This window comes from Fundulus heteroclitus, chromosome 22 (genome assembly GCF_011125445.2).
Source record: "Fundulus heteroclitus isolate FHET01 chromosome 22, MU-UCD_Fhet_4.1, whole genome shotgun sequence".
Classification (NCBI taxonomy): domain Eukaryota; kingdom Metazoa; phylum Chordata; class Actinopteri; order Cyprinodontiformes; family Fundulidae; genus Fundulus; species Fundulus heteroclitus.
The window spans coordinates 10,956,066-10,976,847 of record NC_046382.1 but is presented as its reverse complement, the minus strand read 5'-3'; the positions used below and the strand labels follow the sequence as shown (position 1 = coordinate 10,976,847).

Genomic DNA, 20,782 nt, shown 5'->3' with positions numbered 1-20,782 from the left:
AAAAAATAACGTCAGCTTGTTGTTTTGTCAGGCTGTTTGCTTGATGGTGTGCTCTGATTGGAAAAAATGAATTATATAGAGAGACAACCTACATAGAAAGATAACCCGTTTTCCGTTATTGAGCAAAGCAGCAAAGCTAAGCACAGCGTTGAATGGTGCCCTGTAATGTTACACGTCTAGGTACAAGAAAGCACTTTGAAAGTGTTCACCACTGCCCGTCCTGTACAGCTTTATCTGCTATATGTACACTGGATAATCTGCAGGGAATTATTTTTACTCGAACAAAAATAAATAAAAGTGTCTTATTGAAGGAAACCGGTTTACAAAACAAAAAAAAATGCAACATTGAAATACAATTTCCAGATTATATTTAATGGGATGCTGTACTTTGCATTCAAAAGATGGTACAAATCAATTTAATTTAACAGTCTGGTGACAAAAACAAACCTCAAAATCATCTCTGAGCACCTTCCCCCGCCCTGCTTAAGAAAAGCACATCCCCACAGCATGATGCTGCCACCTCTATGTTTGACCATCTTCTCTAGGCGAAGTACAGCAGTTTGCCTGTAGGCTAAAGAGTTAGATCTTTTACATCTGACCAGATGCACACCACACAGTGGTCTCCTGTGGCTGTTTTTCAACACTGGCCTCTATTCTTAAAAGCCAGATTTCTAGAACTATCTTTCTCCCACCAGAGCTCTGGATCCCTGCAGCTCCTCCAGAGTTACCATGGGCCTCTGAATGTTTTATTTCCTAGCCTGGAAGTGCAGATGGACTGCCATGTCTTGGCAGGTTTGCGGTTTCCATCTTCAGATAAGGAATTCAACAGATTCCAATTAAATTAAATTATTTGGGTCATTTCATAACCCAAGTCTACTTTAAATCTCTTCACAACTTTATCCCTGGTGGATTCCTTGGTCGTCCTGACGCTGTTCACCAGTTTCCCACAACTCCACAGAAAATCTGTGATCATGAGGGATATAAATGACACAGAAGTGGACGCTGTTTGCCTATTGGGCCGATGCTTCAGGCAATCGGGTTGCACTGCAGTTAATTCTTGGGAGGTATTGGTGTGAAGAGGACCAAATATAAACTAATTCTTCCGTTTTCCGATTTCTATTTGTAAGAATAATCAAAAGAGCCTTGCATACTATTTATTCCAAGCCTGTGATTCCCTTATTTTGCTGCAAACGAAGACAACCGAATCCATATTTGTTGCCAGGGGGTTGTAAGCTGGGCCCTGGCTGCCCCCTTTGCTCTGTCACTGTGTGTATATTTGTGCACGTGTGAACACACAGTGTAATATTTCACTCTCTCCCCTCCGGGATTAGACCATTCATCTCTCGAAGCCCCTGCGTAGGTGTCTCACATAGTGCTAATGAGGAGAGGATGGAACAAGAGTGAGCCTGTGAGTCAGGAGGGAAAGAAGTAAAAATAGATCCTTTTTCCTCCCTTCGGACAGCAGAGGCTGCAATCAATTATGAAAAAAAAAAAGAGTATTGATGAATGAGGAGGTTTTAATCCTGGAGTGATGGATGCTTGAGAGGATGGGACTAGAAAGAAAGAGTCTATTTCATTTTGTTTGTTTTTCTTTGTAGCAGTCTGGGACGCTGATTAGAGCCGGCTCGTACCTCACATTGTAACAGCAGACATCGAGCCGACCCGGTCAGGTCTGCAAAGCTGCACGACGGGGGCATCGTTGGCCTTTTCTGTCTGCGAGAGCGCTTGCTTTGCATGCATGTGTGTTGTTCAGCAGAGCCGCTATCTCCCTGCTTTGCACACTTACTGAAACAAGAGGATGGCTGCTAGGCAACCAAGCCACATCACATCACATCAGGAGGAGAGGGCGAGCGACACAGACCCACAGAGAGGAGAGGGAGCGGGGAAGGCGGAGGGAGGCTGGAGGAAGAAGATTGTGCTTGCAGGATTACATAAGCCAGGAGCCCAAGTCATATCGCTCGCATTAACGCGGCGAGGCACTCGGAAGTCATTAGTCCATTAGTTACAAGTGGCAAGGCAGGTGAAGACGTAGCGTCCAACTGTGACTGTATTTATTTATTTGTGTTTTATACAAGGCTTGTTCATAACAGAAAGCACCATGGAGAGAGGAGTCAAGATGAAGGAGACATTTTTAAAAAGCGAAGAGCTGTAGTGGACAGAACAAACTGAAACGCACGGAGTCAATTAAAACCGCATGAAAATATACTGAATACACACATACACAGTATATACACACATATATACACAAATATATATACATATATACATATATACATATGTATATATATACATACATGTATGTATGTATGTATGTATGTATGTATGTATGTATATATATATATATATATATATATATATATATATATATATATATATATATATATATATATATATATATATATATATAAATATATATATATATATATATGTGTGTGTGTGTGTGTGTGTGTGTGTGTGTGTTTTATCAAAATTAATTCAATGGATCACATTTCTAGCTTACGTTCTCACCAGGCACAACACGTTTTATGATTTTTTTAGACTTTTAATCCCCAAAATTCTCCTATGGAAATAAAATAATTATTTGTGTTTTTGTTGATTTTTCTTTCTCTGTACCATATGTCTTAATTGGATCTTTGTGAGGAATTATCTAAGGCTGGGAGTGTCATAAATTGGCCGTTACATTGATCCTATATATAGGATCAATGTAAATATATATATATATATATATATATCTCATGAAATATAACGGGATCTTGCCATTATACCACCATACATGGATGTCACTCCTCTAGAATACAGTGACAGATTACAATGACAGATGAAAGTCTTCACACCCCTTCACTGTTTGCACATTTTCCTACATTTCAGACTCATTCTAAAGTCAGTTTAAGTATCAATTTCTCTTTATAATTCTAACCCGTAACCACAAAGTGAAAACACGTTTTCAGACATTTCTGTAAATTTGTTGAAATACAAGATAATTATATAAACTGTTTCTTACCGTCCCAGCTGTCATCAGAATAAGCCTTCCCTGTCGTAGGTTAGGTATGGATACAAAAAGACATTTATATTTGCTAAATGCTACAATAATAAGAGAGATATTTATTTCTTACTGTCTTGAATTTTAAAAGTTAATATTCTAAAAATGACTCATCCAATATTTTGTCCAGATGATGATGAGATATATTTGTACGGTACTGATTCGGAGGTATACCTGTGTTAAACCGCCAGGAACTAATTGCTTCCTTCTTGGACATCCTGGAAAAATCAAAGGAGATTAGCCAAGACATCAGGAAAGAAACTGTGGACTTCCAGAAATCTGGGTTTTACGTGGGTACATTTTCCAAAAGGTGCAACATTGTTCTGGTCAAACGATTACATGGGAGTGTAACGGTGATGGCGAGGGAGTTAGGTTCTGTTTTAGTATGTGTCAACGCAGAAAAACAAGTGCAACACTTTGTGAGATGCAGGCTGAAGCTGTCAAGAGTATCATTATCCACAAAGAAATAGGTCCTGTGGTCTGATAGGCCGCTCAGAAAGGAAGAAGCCACGTGTCCAAATGCCTAATAGAAAGATTACTGAATCTGAAATGATTATTTTAAAAATAATAATTTTGGGATTCAGCAAGTATAATTAATTAATTCATGCTTGCTCAGTATGAGGGATTGCTGCAAAGCCATCGACAATGCAGACGACTGTCCACTGTGGCTCTACGCTCTTTCAGGAGTGAATGCTGCTTGTCAAGACTTGATACAATCAACTGGTTCCCTTATATAGGAAATTTTTTGATCAATATGTATAATCTGACCCAATTTGTATAATCTCATTGAATTTCACTTTGGAAAGTGCCTTGAGATGACATGGTTCATGAATTGGTGCTATATAAATAAAATTGAATTGAATATTTCAAATTGATCATATGTCTAAATAACTTTATGGCAAAATTAGAGCGGGATCTGTGAAGGATCCTGATTGTTTCAAACTTCTTTTATTCATGGATAACGGGTATTGCTATCAGCACATTTTGAGAAACTCAATACCCCGGATTGTGCTGCAAATTATTTCTTTGACTTCATTGCCTGGTTTGTGCTCTGACATGCACTGTTAACAGAGACCTCAAAATGTGCTTAAAATCCTTTTTAATAATCTGAATTTAGCACAGGAGGACTGCCATGAAACTTCACAGAAACCTCTCTGTGGAAATTGGACGCACCTTAGTTAGGTTTTGAGTGCCTTGGCTAACCCTTATGTTTGAATATTTACAGAAATTTACAAGAAAAGGTTGAAAGAATGTATTCCTTCATTGAAGAGATTAGAACAGGTGAGTGTTTGTGGCCAGGATTTAAAGTAATAATGAAAAAAAAAACAATCATAAAATGTTCATATAAAGATCAGCACCTGTCCACATATACTGTCTGCTATGAAATAAAAATAATACACATTATTTGTCACAACCCGGAACAGATATGACTTATAAATAACTCCATAGGAGATGCATGCAAATAGTTGCACTGAAACAATTGGAAAAATACTAACGTTTCTTCAAATAATTTATTATAAATAGTGCAAAGAATGATCAAACATTGATTTGGAAAAAAGACAATTGAACAAGAAGCAAGTGACAAATAACTCTTGCTAACCCTTTTCAGACACATAAAATAGCTTCATTGCTAATCAAAAAAATAAAAAATAAAATAAACAGATAGGCAATGGTAAGTACCTGGGCACATACTGCTAAATAATACCCTTACCGAAATAAAGAAGCAAATTATTGTATTCTAATAAATTGTTTTTTGTGAAAACAAAAAGACATCTTTAGTTTTCCCCAGAAATCTTGGTTTTGTGTGCTGAAGTATTGGTACACCCCTGTTAATAAATGCATGTCTGAAAAGGGTTGCTTAAAATGAAAATGTCACTGCTGAATGTAAAAACATAAGTTAATTTTGTTTGTTTAAACAACCAATCATATAACATTATATGAAGCTACACCCGGCTGAAAGTTAGCTTAGCTAAGCCTAATGTGAGACTTAATAAAAAAAAAAAAATGAAATCTTTCTTTTATCATGTTTGAACATTACATTAGATTGAACAATCCTAGGAGAAAAAAAAAGGAATGTAGGAATTTAGAGTTTTGCCAGTTTGATGAGCTACGCTAATTGAGCTAACTGCATACTGATGATAATTAGTATTTAGGATACGTGTATTGAATAAATAGAAGAATAGCTCAGAGTTTTCCATACGTCGCTCTGCTGGAACAGACAAACCTAATTCTGAGAAAAAAAATATTGATATTTAAAGCAGGATGACATTTCTTATTTCGTATTATTTAACTTAAGAGACCAAATGTTTGTCCACAACCACCCCAGGCTCTTCAGAGCTCTCTGGGGATGATGGTGAAGGGCCTGATGGGGCAGGATGCCTCCAGCTCCAGGGCCGTCAGGAAGCAGTCTGGAGCCTGGCTGGAGTCCCGAGCCTGCAGAGCTTCGCCCAGGCCACTCCACGCCTCGTGGGAGGTGCTGTGGATCTGGACCGCATCCCGCAGCACCTTCTCACCCAGGTGGACCCGGCCACTTTTCACCAGCAGGCGACCCTGAACAGACAGAGGCGAGAGGCATGAAATATAACATGATTGCTTACAAGCAGTCATGAAGAAGTAAGACACCCAATTAAATATGGAGTTCCTGGTTTTCAAAAGAAATGTTCATTTAATAATGTCTCAAATGTCTCAAATGTTATTCATCTTTGGGGGAAAAAGTCCTCAATTGAACCTGAACAAAAAATAACCCTGTTTTATTCATCATAAGATAACAGAAATGGACAGCCGGTAGAATTCATGGTGGATGGAGTGACGGTAAATTGGCCAGGCCCTGCTTTAGCAAAGCGTCCACAAACCATGACACTTCCTGTCGGTGAGGATTCTCAGTCATCCAGGTTATGATCAATCCCAAAAAGGTTCAAGAATAAGGACCAAAATGTTAACATTTTGGACAGTGAAGATGGTTTAAGAGAGGAGTGAAGGAAGCCATTTACGTAAAGCGAGAAAAAAACAACCTATAGCAGAGGAGGAGAGCTCAGGTTTCAAATTTCAAAAGCCTACAACACAGCGATAGGTTTGATTCCTGCCAAGTGTCACCTCCACACATGCGGCCACAACATTTCTCCTGTGAGCCAGGCAAACAACGAGCCTAACAACTCTCTCCATTGTTGGGGCGACCAGTTCCAGGTTAATCTACAGGTGAATCTAAACTCTAATGAGGCCTCGCCTGCAGGTCTATAAAGCTGGGAACTCCACACTACTCCCGACATCCTGAATTGAGAAAGCTTCCTGGATGGGAAGCGAAACGTCTTCAGCTTCAGAAGAGAAGTCCAGTTGTTTTATTTTTTAACCTTTTTTGGCATGCCACTTTCTGCTCCATGCGTCACAGCTGGTCTGAGGAGCTTTTCTTGGAATGCTGCGGCTGTTTTGTTCAAACACACCTTCAGTTATGGTGTCAAACAATTTGATTTCAGACTCGTCCGTTCAAAGGTCATTATTCTAGAAGTTCTCTACTCTACTGCAAACGTTAGTCTGGCCTTGATGCTTTTCTTAAAAAACAGGGCATCTTCCTTTAATATGTCCCAGGAAAGTTACCGTCTTGAAAGTATTGAAAACATGAAGTAAATCGTGTGCTAAAAAGACAGAGAAGGCCAAAAAAACAGTTAAAAACTCATTTTATAAGAAATTCCTGCTTCTATGTGCAAATTAATATCAGTTAGTTTAATGTTAACCCTAAAATGGTTTCTCATTACCAAAGTAAACAAAGCAAGCAGACAGTCAGGTGAAAGCAAAGAGACCTTCACTATTTTAATGCAAATCGTACAACTGTAAACGGTCACAGCTATATTTCTAAACATCTGAATGTCCCGCTGGAGGCATAATCCAGGATCTGAAGGAACAGCAAAGTGCTGCTCCTAAGATTTATGACAGAGGAGTCAAAAGACTAAGTCCAATATCAAAGGAGTATTTGCAGAGTGCTTCTGAAGACCTTAAAACAGCGTGCACAAGACTCCACTGATGAAGAAAAACAATGCTGAATCTTGTTTAAAATTTGCTGCACAAGATTTGTACACGCCAATGAGAATATAGTCTGTTCCAGTGAGACCAAAGCTGAACTCTTAGGATGCAACGACGTTTGGAGGAAGAATGGTTCCTTACCCAAAAACATCGTAGTGCGGGCTGTCAAGCAGCGTTTGGTACCGCCGGACTTTACTGAACTGAACGCAGGACAAATGGTGAAATGTACATGAAACATTCTTGAAAAGGACCTGGAGAAAAGACGAATGACTGTGGATTTCCAGTTAAGAGACTGTAATCCCAAACACACAGCCAATGAAACACTTAATTGGTCTCAGAGTAAGGAAGAAAAACTACCAGAATGGCAGACCCATTAATGTGAAATACCAGGAAAGAACCAAAGAGAGTCTAGAACAGACCCCTGGAACTACAAATCCCACCTGAGCAATGCATGTCTAGGTTCTCTAAACAAGAAAATGATATACAAGGCTTTTCCACAATAGTTTTAAAATATTTCTCTGTGTACTGTACTTATTCCATGTGTCCTTTAAATTATTTACCCAGAATTCTTATTTACTAATTTATTATATTTGACTTTGTTAATTACTTGAGCCACTGAAAACATCTGGTGTGATTGTTATGCATTAGTCCCCATTAGAAACCTGATAAAAATGACATGATTTGTGTTGATTTTACATGCTGTTTGTGTGATTTCAGCTCGTTTAGGAGGAAATAAATCTCGGCATCACTGAGGTCAGTTTTTTTTTTCCACACTACGTTTTACAGAACTCATTGCTTCCCTTTTAATTTCATTTATACGACTTAAATCTTTCTGTATTGTTAAAAAATAGAAATTATATATTTACGTGTCAAGATTTGTAAGACAAGCCCAGGTTTATAAGTGTCAGTGTCCTAATTTTTCACATGACTATATTAATTTTTATATTAAATAGACCTAGATATTAAGAGATAATACTAAGAGTACAATGTTGAGCTAGCATTACTTAACCATCCAGCCTCAAATATACATCTATTTATTTTATGTCATTAAAACATTATTTTTTGCATAAAAAAAAATCAAGTCAGCAGATGGAGGCTTAAAAAAAAAGATAAATCTTGGATTACGATGTTGCTGTTCTGTAGAGTCGAGTCGTTTAGGATGAAAAAATGAAAACAAAAACTAAGCAGCAATAACAAGGGGTCACATTCAGCTGGGATTGAACAACTAAAGAGAGAAAATCCACAAATGATGAGATTAAGAAGAAACCTCAGCAGAGATGATGCACATTGTTAGATAAACACACACATAATGCATATAAAAAAAAGTTGAGACAGGGTTTAGGTTCAGAGAGGAGATCTGCTGCGAAAAGATTTCAAAGCAATGGGAACGTGGTTTTAGACAAAACGATGATAACAATGCAGATTCTACATGGACTCATGTAAACCAGTGGTTTGGTTTGGTTAGTACGAAATCCCTTTACCATCTGAGCCAAGCATTTATCGGTCTGCCTCTCTTCAAGCACGTCTATATATTCATTTCTGTTGTGGACCTGTAGTGTCTTAGCACTAAAAAAAACTCTACAGTTTAGGATCCCAAAACAGGTTTCTGTTGCATGAATGATAAAGCTCTGCTAAGCATAATGGGTCATGCAATCTCTACCATCAGTTGGTTAACAGTGAAAGACTTTGCTGTGAACCCTGCAAGTTAATAGATAACTTGGCCAAGCAGGAATGACAAGGCAGGTAACTAAACTAATTTATTATAAAACTGTATAACCTATACACAATTCATATTATGGCCAGTGTTTGTGTGTATACAGATAATATATTTGACAAGAGGTTTAGTTTAAGCTATAACCCTCATAAAGGTCAACAGTGTTATGTTTTTTTCGCCTACAGTGTCAAGCAAATCTCTCATACACAAACATGTTCAACATGCTGGTGAAGATTCTCAGTCATCCAGGTCATAGTCATTCCAAAAAAAAGTAAAAAAACAAAGCAACTGGACTTGTTTTCCGTAGTTGAAGACGTTTCGCTTCCTCTCCAGGAAGCTTTCTCAATTCAAAAAGTCTGGAGTAATGTGCAGTACCAAGCTTTATACTACTGCCATTACAAGGCCTTTGTTAGGCAGTAGTATCTTCAACTACGGAAAACAAGTCCAGTTGCTTTGTTTTTTACTTTTTTTGGAAAAAACATGTTCAATGGTCTCTCACATTAAGGCTATAGATGTTGTGTCACATACACATAGAGAATGACAACAGGCAGCTGTTCCTTCATAATATTACCCCTGTATAATGATACTACACCCCCCCCCCCCCACACCACCCCACCATACACACACATACGCACTCACAGTGAGCTGGCCTGAGGTCAGACAGACGAGTCTCGTTATGCCGTCCTTGCTCACAAGTTTCAGATTAATTGGGCTGAACTTCACATAGCTGTCTGCAGGTTCTGATGCAACTTTGAATGAGAACAACACACACACACACACATAGACACATATGCATGCGCTGTCTTCCTCTTTTTTCGCTGACGGTGTGAGAAAAACACAAGGACATCAAAACTTCTAAGTAAGAGGAGAGCAGGAGAACAAGGATGCACACACTTACAAGTACCTGTATGGGCCTGCAGGTGTTTGTGAGAGCACTCATCGTGCGCCCCTGCTGGTTTGAAGACATTCTTCCAGCCTATTTACATTAAGTCCATCCAGCTTTAAAGAATAATTAGTATTACGGCCTTGGCTCACCTAACCAAAGATTTTGAAACATACAGTTGCTCCTTCTTTGTTTTTTTATTTGTCTGCAACGAAACTATGGGATTGCTGCAATACGTATGCTGCTCAATCAGGTGTTGATACTTCCAAACGTCAACTGTGTTAACATTCAAAACATAAATGGCCTGAGGATGGCTACAGAACTTCAAGGCTAAAAGAGTCTAAAACGGTTGACAAAAAAGTTGCAGGACAAAAGTCAGGATAAAGAAAGACTACTTTGGGAAGAGAACATATAATACATTTTATAGGTGTTGGTTTTACAGTAGCACAGTGAGCCAGAGTGGCCATGTGCAAGCAGTTCATCCCTCCCATTCAGTTCTGGAACAATTTCTCTTGGGACCAGGGATTTGGAATGGACCATGTTAAAGATCTCCATTACAAATGCGGCTTCACAGAGCTGAGGCCTGAAGGTTATTATCGCCTGTCGCTGTGGCTTGGCTGGTGGACATCAGTGGTGATGGAAGCTGTTAAGCTGAAGAGAAGGTCTTTAGGGCTTTGTTGTCCTTAGGGACTCCTGAAACAGCTGACAGGTACCAAGTGGCCAGAAGGACTGCAGCTTCTGTGGTTGCAGAAGCAAAAACTCAGTCATGGGAGGAATCTGGAGAGACTATTGATAGAAACTTTCAGTTGGCTTCAAAGCAATTCTGGAAAGCCGAAAAGAGAAACATCCCAAGCTTGTATTGTTTGGGAGGGAAACTGCGGACCTGGACTGAGGACATCATTGGGCAGAGGAGGGAGTGCTTTGAGGATCTCCTTAATGTGCTCGCCATGTCATCCGTGGAAGAGATAAAGCATGAAGACTCGGGAAAAGGCAATTACATCACTGTGGCAGAGGTTGCTGAGGTAGGACAAAAACTCCCTGGTGGTTGGGCACAAGATTTGGATGCGATTCTGGATGAATTTCTGAAGGCTCTGGATTTTTTTTTTAAGGCCGTCATGGTTGAAACACCTCTTCACTGTGACATGGAGGACTGGGACAATATTGTTTGAGTGGCAGACTGGGATGGTGGTCCCGATTTGTTAAAAAGTAGACCAGAGCGTGTTTTCCAATAATTGAGGGATTACAGTGGTAAAGCTTACTCAGGGAGTTTGAAGAGGAGACTTTGAATAATTGTTGAACCTCAACAATACAGAGAAACACAGCTTTTGTCATGGCCATGGTACAATGGACCACATCTTTACACTCACATAATGGCTGAGGGGATCATGGGTGTATGCTTCTCTGGTCTACATATGTTTTGTGGATCTCCAGAAGGCCTTCGGCCGTGTCTCCTGTGGGGGGATGCTGTGGGAGTATAAAGTATCTGGGTGGCTTTTAAGGGCCATCCAATCATTTTACACCCAAAGCAAGAGTTGTGTCTCAGGCCATGACCTCCAGTGTGAAGGTCATGGCCTGAGGTCAAGGATGGGACTTAGCTCATCCAAGTCTGAGGCCATGGTCCTCTACCGGAAAAAAGGTGGACTGCCCCTCTGGATTTGAGAACAGTCTTCACGTCAAGTTGAGGCATTTAGGCATCTTGTTGTCTTGTTCACAAGTGATGGTAGGATAGAGCAAGAGATGGACATACACGGATTGAGGCTTTTTCTGCAGTAATGCAGAAACTACTCAGGTCTGTTGTGTTGAGGAAATAGCTAAGCCAAAAAGCAAGCTCTGAATTCACAGGTCTGCCTACATTCTGACTGTCACTTTTGGTCATGACATATGGATAATGATCAAAAGATCGAGATCCCAGATACAAGTGGCCAAATTGAGTAGATAGTCCAGGTTGTTTTAGTTTTCTGAGAAAGAAGAGCCATTGTTGGGCATACAGGTGGAAGGTGTTCTCAGTCCAAGAGAGGTCAGAGGAAATGTGAATGGCCAGGAACTTTTTGCTGTCCACACGCTCCACCACCTCCACATGTATGCAAAGCAGAGCATGTTCACTCTTCCTGGACCTCCTGTAGTCTATTATTACTTCCTTGGTCTTGCTGGTGTTCAGGATAAGGTTATTCCTGGAGCACCACTGGTGGGCCTCTTCTCTGTGGTGGGTCTCATCATTGCTGGGTATGAGACCCACCACATAGTGGGTCATCTACAAACTTCACGACCATGTTTGTGAGGTGGATAGCAGAGCATTCACTTGTGAAGAGGGTGAAAATGGGAAGGGCTGAGGACAAAACCCTGTATTGTGCTGGTGTTGTCGATCAGTTGTGAGTTTGCTTTTCATCACCACCTGGGGCCTGTTGGTGAGGAAGTTACTGATCCAGGAGCAAAGCGATGTAGATAATCCCAGGTTGTGGAGCTTCAGAACCAGCATGTCTGAAAGCATTGTGTTGAAGGCTGAGATGAAGTCCTTGAATAGTCGACAATGAGTCAGAGCTGTGTGAAGTGCCTACGAGACAGCACCCTATGTGGAATGATTCTCCCAATAAGCGTCCTGCAGGTTGTCCAGGCAAGCAGGGATAGTGCTGTTGATGGCCTTCAAAAGCATTCTCATGAAACACTTCACGATGATGGGGTTTAAAGCAAAAACGACAGTTATCAATAAGGCAGGTGATGGTTGGTCTTTTGGGGACAGGCACAAGGATGGAGGACTTCAGGGAGACAGGGACCATGGAGAGCTGCAGGCAGATGTCCAGAAGAAAACCCTGCAAGTTAGTCAGTGCATACTTTTTGTGTCTGACCTAAAACCAAATCTGGACCTGCAGCATCGTTGATGTTGCTCTTCATCAAGTTGGAAGTCACTTGGTGGAGATGCAGGAGGAGAGGCTGATGCTCCACCTCTGTCGCATGTTGGGAAGATGTTAGGTAAGGTTTGAGAAGAGTGATGTCCTTTCTGAGCTGCAGGTCACTGTGTCTATAATCTGTGATGGTCCTGATGCCTCTCCACATGTTGCGTGGGTTGTTGTTGAAATGCACTTCAATACACCTCTTGTGCTTTGCCTTCTGGATGCCCTTTTGTAGCTCACTCTTAGCCCCGCTGTAGGCCAGTCTGTCTCTGATCTGTATGCTGCATCCTAGGCCTTCAGCAGGGACCGCATTATGAGTTTCATCCATGGTTTCTGGTTAAAAAACATTCTGATAGTTTTCGTGGGTAGGACAGCATCAGTGCAGAAGTGAATACAGGAAATCACTGTTGATGTGTATTCCTCCAGATCAGGATTGTCTTTGAACACTGAATATGTGTGTTCAAAACAATCCCGTACGGCTGAGCTGGCGTCCTCAGTCCAGACCTGATTGGTTCTGAAGACAGGTTTGGTTCTGCAGATCAGGGGTTTGTACGCAGGGATCGGGTCCACAGAGATGTGATCTGAGCTTTATGTCATCCTGGAATGTTGCAATAGACCTGGTCTAATGTGCCCTGGTAGGAAACTTTATGAATCTGTGGAATTTGTTGAGCACAGCTTTTAATTCAACATGGTTAACGTCTCCATTCTATGATCACAGCTGCTTCTGGTTTACAGTTCATCTGGCTGCTGATGAACCAATGGAGCTCCTCCTGGGCTAATTTGGTGTTAGCTCTTGGTGGAATGAAGGCTTCAAGGATAATAACAAAGCCGAGTTCTCTAACCAGCTTTAATGGTCTGCTCTTCACTGCCATATATTTAAGATCGAGAGAGCATAAGTTGTAGATTGTTTTTGTAGCTGTGCACCATAGGTCATGCATTTACAATGCCAAACCTCAGCCTTTGATCCTCCCTTCAGCTGTAGTCTTTGTTAGCTCCTCTCTTTGATGCAGCTGACAATGTTGTTGTCCAACCACATCGCTGTGAATATCGCTACACAGCTGTCCATCTTACATAAGGCACTCCTCAGCTGGATCTCATCCAGTTTGGATGCCAGGGTAAAGCCGGCCCGTAAGGGTTAGCCTTTAGCTTAGCTAATTTATGTACATTCATTTTTATAAATGAATATACATGAATATACATGAATAACACAGAAATAAACTCAATTCTAAGATTTTGTTAATCACCACTGTAGTGCATCATAGATAAGTACAGTAGATCAAATTAACTATATAGTATAAAACCGAAGCATGTAGTCAAAAAAGTCAAAGTCGGAGCCATGACATCAGGTTTTTGGCAGGTGAGCCAGAACCTGCGGTGGTGCAAACAGAACCGGTGCTAAGCAAGCAGTTGGAACAGTTTAGACCTGGAACGAGTTTGGTGGAAAACCCCTCATACTGTCCACAACATAGTCCATTTGACCTGATCCGGTAATTATTACATTACGTTTCAACATGTGCAGTTTTCTTTCATTTCTCTGGATTTCACCTTTTGTCAGTGAATGTATAAAAATACTGTTTAAAGATAAAAAGGTTGTGACAAATAAATGCATAGAAAAAGATTCAAACATTGCAAACAGTGTAAGCATACAGATAATCACTGTTGAGGAGAGTGAACAGGCGAGGAACCATGGTCAGAAACTGACATAATGTTAAAGTCGGCACTACTTCAATAACACTAAAACAGCATGTTTGGTTTCTCTCCTCATGCAGTCCAGCCAACCATGTCTTATGTTTTACCTCAACTGAACCTAGTCAGCTTGGTCCTGCAGTTTTTATCTTTTCTACTGCCGTTCAAGTGTGTGGGCAGTGGCACATTCAAGCCAAAATTAGACAAACTCCAGAGAAACTTCAAACTGTTAAAAAAAATCTAATTAAGTGTGTTAAGCAAAAGAAGTAAGGATCAAAGACAACCCCACCCCCACCTCCAAAAACCCTCAAATGTACCAAGCATAAACTTGTTTATAGAATTCAGATTAGTGATGTTTGATGTCATCTGATGTTATTTATGTGATTCATTGCAGCAACAAAACACCAAGATAAAGCTGCCAGTGATAAGGTTTCGTTACAGGAAACAGACTAATCTAATAACTTCAACACTGCCACTGCCACAACTAAACAATATAGATAAGAATGCATAAAATGCCTTCAATTGATTTTTCTACGCACTATGGATTTAGAGATTACTTTCCATTACATTATGGTAATTATGGATTCCTAATAATTACATGTTTTGTAATATGAAGTTCCCAACATGTTTTATTGTTATTTCAACATAATTCACAAACACAATTGTAAACAGTGCTATGTACTATACATACAGTGCTTTGTGTACGTATTCATGACACGTGAACCTTTTTACATGTTGTCATGTTGCAACCAAAAGGCATTATAAGGATTTTATGTGACCGATAAAATGTAGAGCAGTGTTTCTCCACCCTGGTCTTTAGACCACGCTGTCCTGCATGTTTTCTGTTTCCCTGCCCCCACAAGTAGAAGCACTCCACCTGGTTCAGATGATTGGTGTGCTGGAGCTGGGGGAAGCACTGTAGGACCAGGATTGAGAAACACTGGTGTAGAGCATAATTGTTAAAGGTAGCAAAACAATAAACATGGCATGCAAAATGCTAGTATTGTGCCACACGTTGCATTTTTTGCAAGGCCAAAAAGTCCAGTATTGAAAACCTTTAAAATTTAGGAAACTTTAAACAGGGTCCGTCGTGGCTTTTCTTTCAACAATGGCTTTCTTCTTGCTACTCTTCTATGATGGCCAAATTTGTGAAGATCTTGTCAACAGATTCTCTCACCTGAGCTGTGGATTTCTGCAGCTCCTCCAGAATCAGCAAAGGCTCTTAGCTACTTCTCTGATTTAAGCCCCTCTTGCCCCATTGGTCGCTTTAAGTGGACTGCCAGATATTTGCGGGTTTGCAGTTGGGCCATGTGCTTTCGATGTTCAGAGCACAAATTAAACAGTTCTGTGTGAGCAAACCTAGCTTATAAATCTGTTGATGCTGTTTTATAACCTAACCCTGCTTCAAATTGCTCTACAAACTTTCTCCCTGATCTGTCTCCTTGGGTCTACATGATGCTGTTTATTTTCTGATGTTCTCTAACAAACCCGTGAGGCCTTCACAGAACAGCTGCCTTTATACTGAGGTTAAATTACAAATGGTTGGACTCTTCTTTTCTAATTAGGTGACATTTGATGGCATTTGGTTACATTGGATTTTAATCAGGAATATCAGTGTAAAGGAGGCTCAATACACACACACACACACGATGGTTTTCAGACAGCTATTTGAAAAACATCTGGAAAACCCTGCATCATTTTCCCTTAACATTCACAATTATACTTTGTGTTGGTTTACCAGACAGTCCCCACAAAATACATAGAAGGTTGTGGTTTAAATGTGACATCATGTGAAAACATTTTAAGGGGTATGATTACTATTCATTCCAACACTATGGTGAGGTGCTTTAAGCAAATTATCTCCTTTTTACATCATAGATACTTAAATAAATACTCCATCAAACACCTTTAGTCTCGATTCTCTTGATACAGTTTCCTCCAAAAGTTGACAGGCTTTCTCAAAATGTTCTTTTCACCAGCTTCTTTATTATTTTTTCCTGTTTGCAAAGCCACCTAATGCTGACCCAGGTGCTTCTTATGGCTCTGGAAATCTCTATATTTCCATTTTTCCAGAGTATGCATTAAAAACTGAGAAATCAAAGTCAGAGGGGGAAACACTGAAGTGGTTTAAAGGTATAGAGGAGGGATAGAGCAACATCGCAAAGAAACAAATAATTTTTGGCTCCTTTAAGTCTGAGGTTATGGTTCTCTCCTGGAAAATGGCTGGATGCTATGTCTGCGTCAGGGTCGGCATCTGCCCCAAGCAGAGGATTTCATATAATTTGGTGTCCTGTCCACAAGTGACGGCCAAAGTGAATAGTTGATGGAGAAATGGATTGGATCTGCAGTAATGTGTTATTTTGGTCTGTCTTGGTTATCCGCCACGCTATCTATTCCAACCATCACCTATGGTCATGACACAGAGAATTTGACTCCAGATTTGAGCAACCGAAGTGAGCGTCCTGTGTAAGTAGCAGCATGGCTCTGGGAGGAGAAAAGGTGCTGAGGTTTGCTATTTAAAGGGGATCTCGGAGTGCAGCTGCTGCTCCTCCTCAACACTGAAAGCCATCTGTTGAGGTTGTTCAGGCCTCATCTCAGTAGGATTCCTCCTGGAGGCCTCCCATCGGAGGCCCTCATGGGCAAGTCTCATTGGGAGGAGAACTCGGGGCGAACCCGAACTCGCTGAAGGGACTATACAAAATTCAGGCTTAACATTATCACCATCTGCCTAACAGCGTGCTGATCCCCCTTTTTGCCGCCAAGGAAGCCCCAAACAGCTGAGGCTTCGGACCGGGCTCGACCCCTGAAGGTGTGGAAATGAAACTCCCACCAAGATGTTTGCAGTGGATACTTTAGGTCCTGCTCAGGATCCCAGGGATCGGACATTTTAGAGTCAACTAAATTGCAGCCATTAATCAAACTGCAAAAAGAGAGCAATAAGGATGACTAACAAGGTTGGCCATCTGGGTCACACCAACCCAATATTTATAAATTATTCAAACTTATGGGACTTGACGGATTTACAAAGTGTGCATCTTGTTTAAAGCCAGAAATAAACACCAATAAATAGTCAAAAAACTTCATGATCTAATGGAGAAATGGGAATTGAAAACTGGGAAGGTCAGAACAGCAAGAGAAAGTTTTTGCGATTTCAGTCTGTGGTGTGAAAAAGAAAAGTGACGCAGAGAAGGAGGACAGCGGGAGATGGACCCTAAAAAAGGGAACCGTTAAACGAAAGGAGACGCACTGGAAGGAGAGGTCGAGCGTCAACTTGTCTCGGCAACATATGCGCGTGCAGAGACAGAGGAGAGGAGACTGAACGAAGGGGTGGAACCTGCAGAATTGGAGGCAGGCAAAAGGAGGAATGCAAGGAAGGAAGAGATTGTGTGAGCGAAGAGAAGGAGCTAAACTGGGAACAATGAACAGAAAGAGGAAGATGGAGAGAGGGAAAAAACAGACGTCAAACAAAAAAAAATTAAAAATAAGTGAGCTCAGAGAAGCCATACATAGCAACAGAGGCACCAGTCGTTTCCCTGTTTGCCCCCCCCCCCCTCCTTCCAGTTTGCTCTGCTCCTCCTGTCTCACTCAGTCTTCTTCCCTCTCTCTGTCTATTCATGGTTATCAGAGGTTCTGCTCAATAGAATATATTTCCCTGGTTGCTAGGCAATTCCATAAAGCGGTGAGAACGGCCAAAGTGTTATAAATAATGTATTTGCATTATCTAATCAGCTGACAACCGCCCCCACCCACACAGCCGGGGAGAGAGGGAGAGAGACAGGGAGAGAGATGGGTGAGCATTTGATAATTGGAACGCGATTAATTCAATGAGCACAAGTCCTCGTCCTGAGAGCACGCATGCATATGTAAGGCCGCGCGTGAATATGCCTCTGCTGGAGAGGAGTAAAAGTGGAAGCCTGTGCGCCTGCGAGGCCGACTGACTCACAGCGGGCTCCGCTACAGAGGGAAAGGGATGAGACGTGGAAGACGCTGGGAGTGGGTTGGATTCATCGCATTGCAACGCCGGAAGCAAAGCCGGGGCCGCGTTTTTAGGCTCGGCTACACGCCAACATGTTAGCAGTCGTACCACAGACCACACCGGCTCGGACGGGTGAACGTGTTAGCGACGACGCTGCTGCACCCGTGATGGACAAAACTGAGGGCCAGTGTCCTAGAAGTTACATTAAACAGCTTTCACCCGCAGTACGTCGCTGCTTCCTGGTACCGCTTCCTGTGCATCACCGTCTGATCACTGTGTTCTCCATCTGTCTCACAGACATGTGCACACAGGTGCTGACAAAGGCGCTTGATCAGTGGAGCAACAGATGGAACGGTGTCCCCGTTCTACAACAAAAACAGTGGCCATTGAACATGAAATAGTCCCAGCATAAAATCTAATAAAGCTTCTTGCATATATAAATCAAGCGGAGCACTAAGGCGACAGCAGTAAGGCTCCACTTGTGAAAGTAAAATCTGTTGGGCTCTTTTTGGCATTAAAGGTATACTATGCAACCGGGGTTGATTTTCCAGCGAGGCTCCCCCCAGAGGGTGAAAGTAAAAGTGCACTGTCGTAAAGATGCTCAGCTGTTCTGGTTTCTCCGTCAAGCCAGGCGCGGTTGTTTTGAGCTTAGCAGACAGGCGAACGCAACGAAAAGTCGAAAAAAACGGCAGTACAAACAATGACTAACACAGTGAAAGTATGAACATCAGGGTTTCCCGCAGCGCTATCTTGGCGAGGCCGCCGCGGTAACGTCTCGCCAACATAAAAAAAATAAATAAAATAAATAATAATAAAAAGAAAAATCTATTTGCTTTCATGTTTATTTGACGTTAACACGCGGTTCTTTGTTGTTGCTTTCGCGCGTGCATATAGTGAATGGCAGGGAAAAAACACATGGAGTTCTCGCCGTAAAGCAAGACCGACTCTCGCGGTCTTGCACCAGACTTCTGAGCCTGTGAGTGCGGGCCGAGGGCTCCTGCAATGGCGTACCGTGCACGTGACGTCACCGTCTCAAGAGCAACGCCCCTTTTGCCGCTTAGGTAGGGCATACAGGAGAGAAAGCACGGATAACCCAGTTATTACACGCGCAACAGAACCAGCGATATGACCGACTTTGCAGCCATTAAACTTTCCCAAGACGATGTTCCAGGCACACGGATTACTGGTCGAACTGTCGAAGAACACACCAACCTTCAGCTCAAACGATGGCTTGAGTGTCGAGGGCTTAAAAAGACCGGAAAACGGGCCGAGTTGATCGAACGGTAAGCTTTGTTTATTTTTTTTCCTGCGCGGCGATCATGCCGTCATCGGCCGTTTTTTTTGTAATCACCGTCCAGGAATCGGTATATGTTTAATGTTTGTCTTATTTGAAATGTTTTTGAGTAAGCTATCCTGGTAGCAGGGTATCATGTTAGCGCCTGCTACCATGATAGCCTATATGCTATCATGGTAGCAGGCGCTTCATTATTAACATGTCGGCCACCAAAATACTCTTACCTGTTCACTACTTGATGTCGCTGGAATTGGGTCAGGATGTTCTTCGGTTGGGCCCTTTCCTCCGACAAAAGGCTTGCTATATGTGTAGGCCGACCGCACCGGTGTACCAAGCGCACACATTTCTGCTTGGCAGTCTTGAAGAAAACATCCTTCATATGCGGCCGATCAGCGTACCTCGAGTCGCTGTTGCACGTTCCATAGCAACAATGTTTAAAAACCATGGTCTTAGATTTGGAAAAAGCAGTCGTTTTACCGAGTAAAACCTAGACTAACGTACGTCTCTTTTAAAGCAAAACAGCGGCGGGTTTCGGGAGCTTGCCCTACTGCGTATCACGTGATGTGACGTTATCGTGACGTTACGTTTCTAAAAATAGCTCGCTCGCGGTACGCCATTGCAAGTACGGTATTTCCCCCACAGATCACCAGGGCGGCCGAGAAAACCTTTGTTCGACCTGAAATGACTCATTTAATCATCCAAAACGGTATGGAACACATTAATTAACTGAAAAATGTTGCATAGTATGCCTTTAAGTCATTTCTTAATGCTACATTGCCAGACAGGACACACACAGCACACAAAAAAACTAGCACCTTTTGGTCTCATAACTATTTAATTACTCCCTGCAATCAAATCAATTTCCAAAATTATTGTTTCTCATTTAACTTTTAGCTAAATAGAAGAAATAACAGTTAAATCTGAGGTACCTTCAATCCCTTTGAGTTGATTAAGTCTAAATTATGAAGTGCCTCTCTCTTTATTAACAAAATTATTTAACTGTTAGTGACATTTTAACAAAGTGGTTAGAGTCGGCAATAAGTCTGTCCAAGAAGTAAAGTAAAATCACAGAGTTGGGTTCAGGGGATGCTAGGGATCACCAAATTTCCTTAGAGACAGAGCTTAGAGAGTTTTCAAGGATGGGTTTTAGAGGCCAAGCAGCGACATTCAAGCTTTACATCACCAAATGTGACAGTGGTGTAGAGAACGCTGCTACTGGGTTCTCTAGCAGCAGGGACAGGTTCACTGGAGGCTTTCTGTTTCTGGCAATCCGACCCACGAGTCTGG

General features: G+C 41.5%; 1 protein-coding gene across 3 annotated transcripts in view; it reads right to left on the bottom strand.

Moving 5' to 3' along the window:
- Positions 1-4,532: 4,532 nt before the first annotated feature.
- Positions 4,533-20,782, bottom strand: part of ttc7a (tetratricopeptide repeat domain 7A) — a 76,669-nt gene continuing 60,419 nt past the window's right edge. For all 3 annotated transcript variants that reach the window (XM_021316337.2, XM_021316338.2, XM_012862373.3), the window contains one exon: positions 4,533-5,590. In XM_021316337.2, coding sequence (XP_021172012.2) covers positions 5,372-5,590 — 219 coding nt within the window. In that variant the 3' untranslated portion in view covers positions 4,533-5,371. The remainder of the gene's footprint in view (positions 5,591-20,782) is intronic.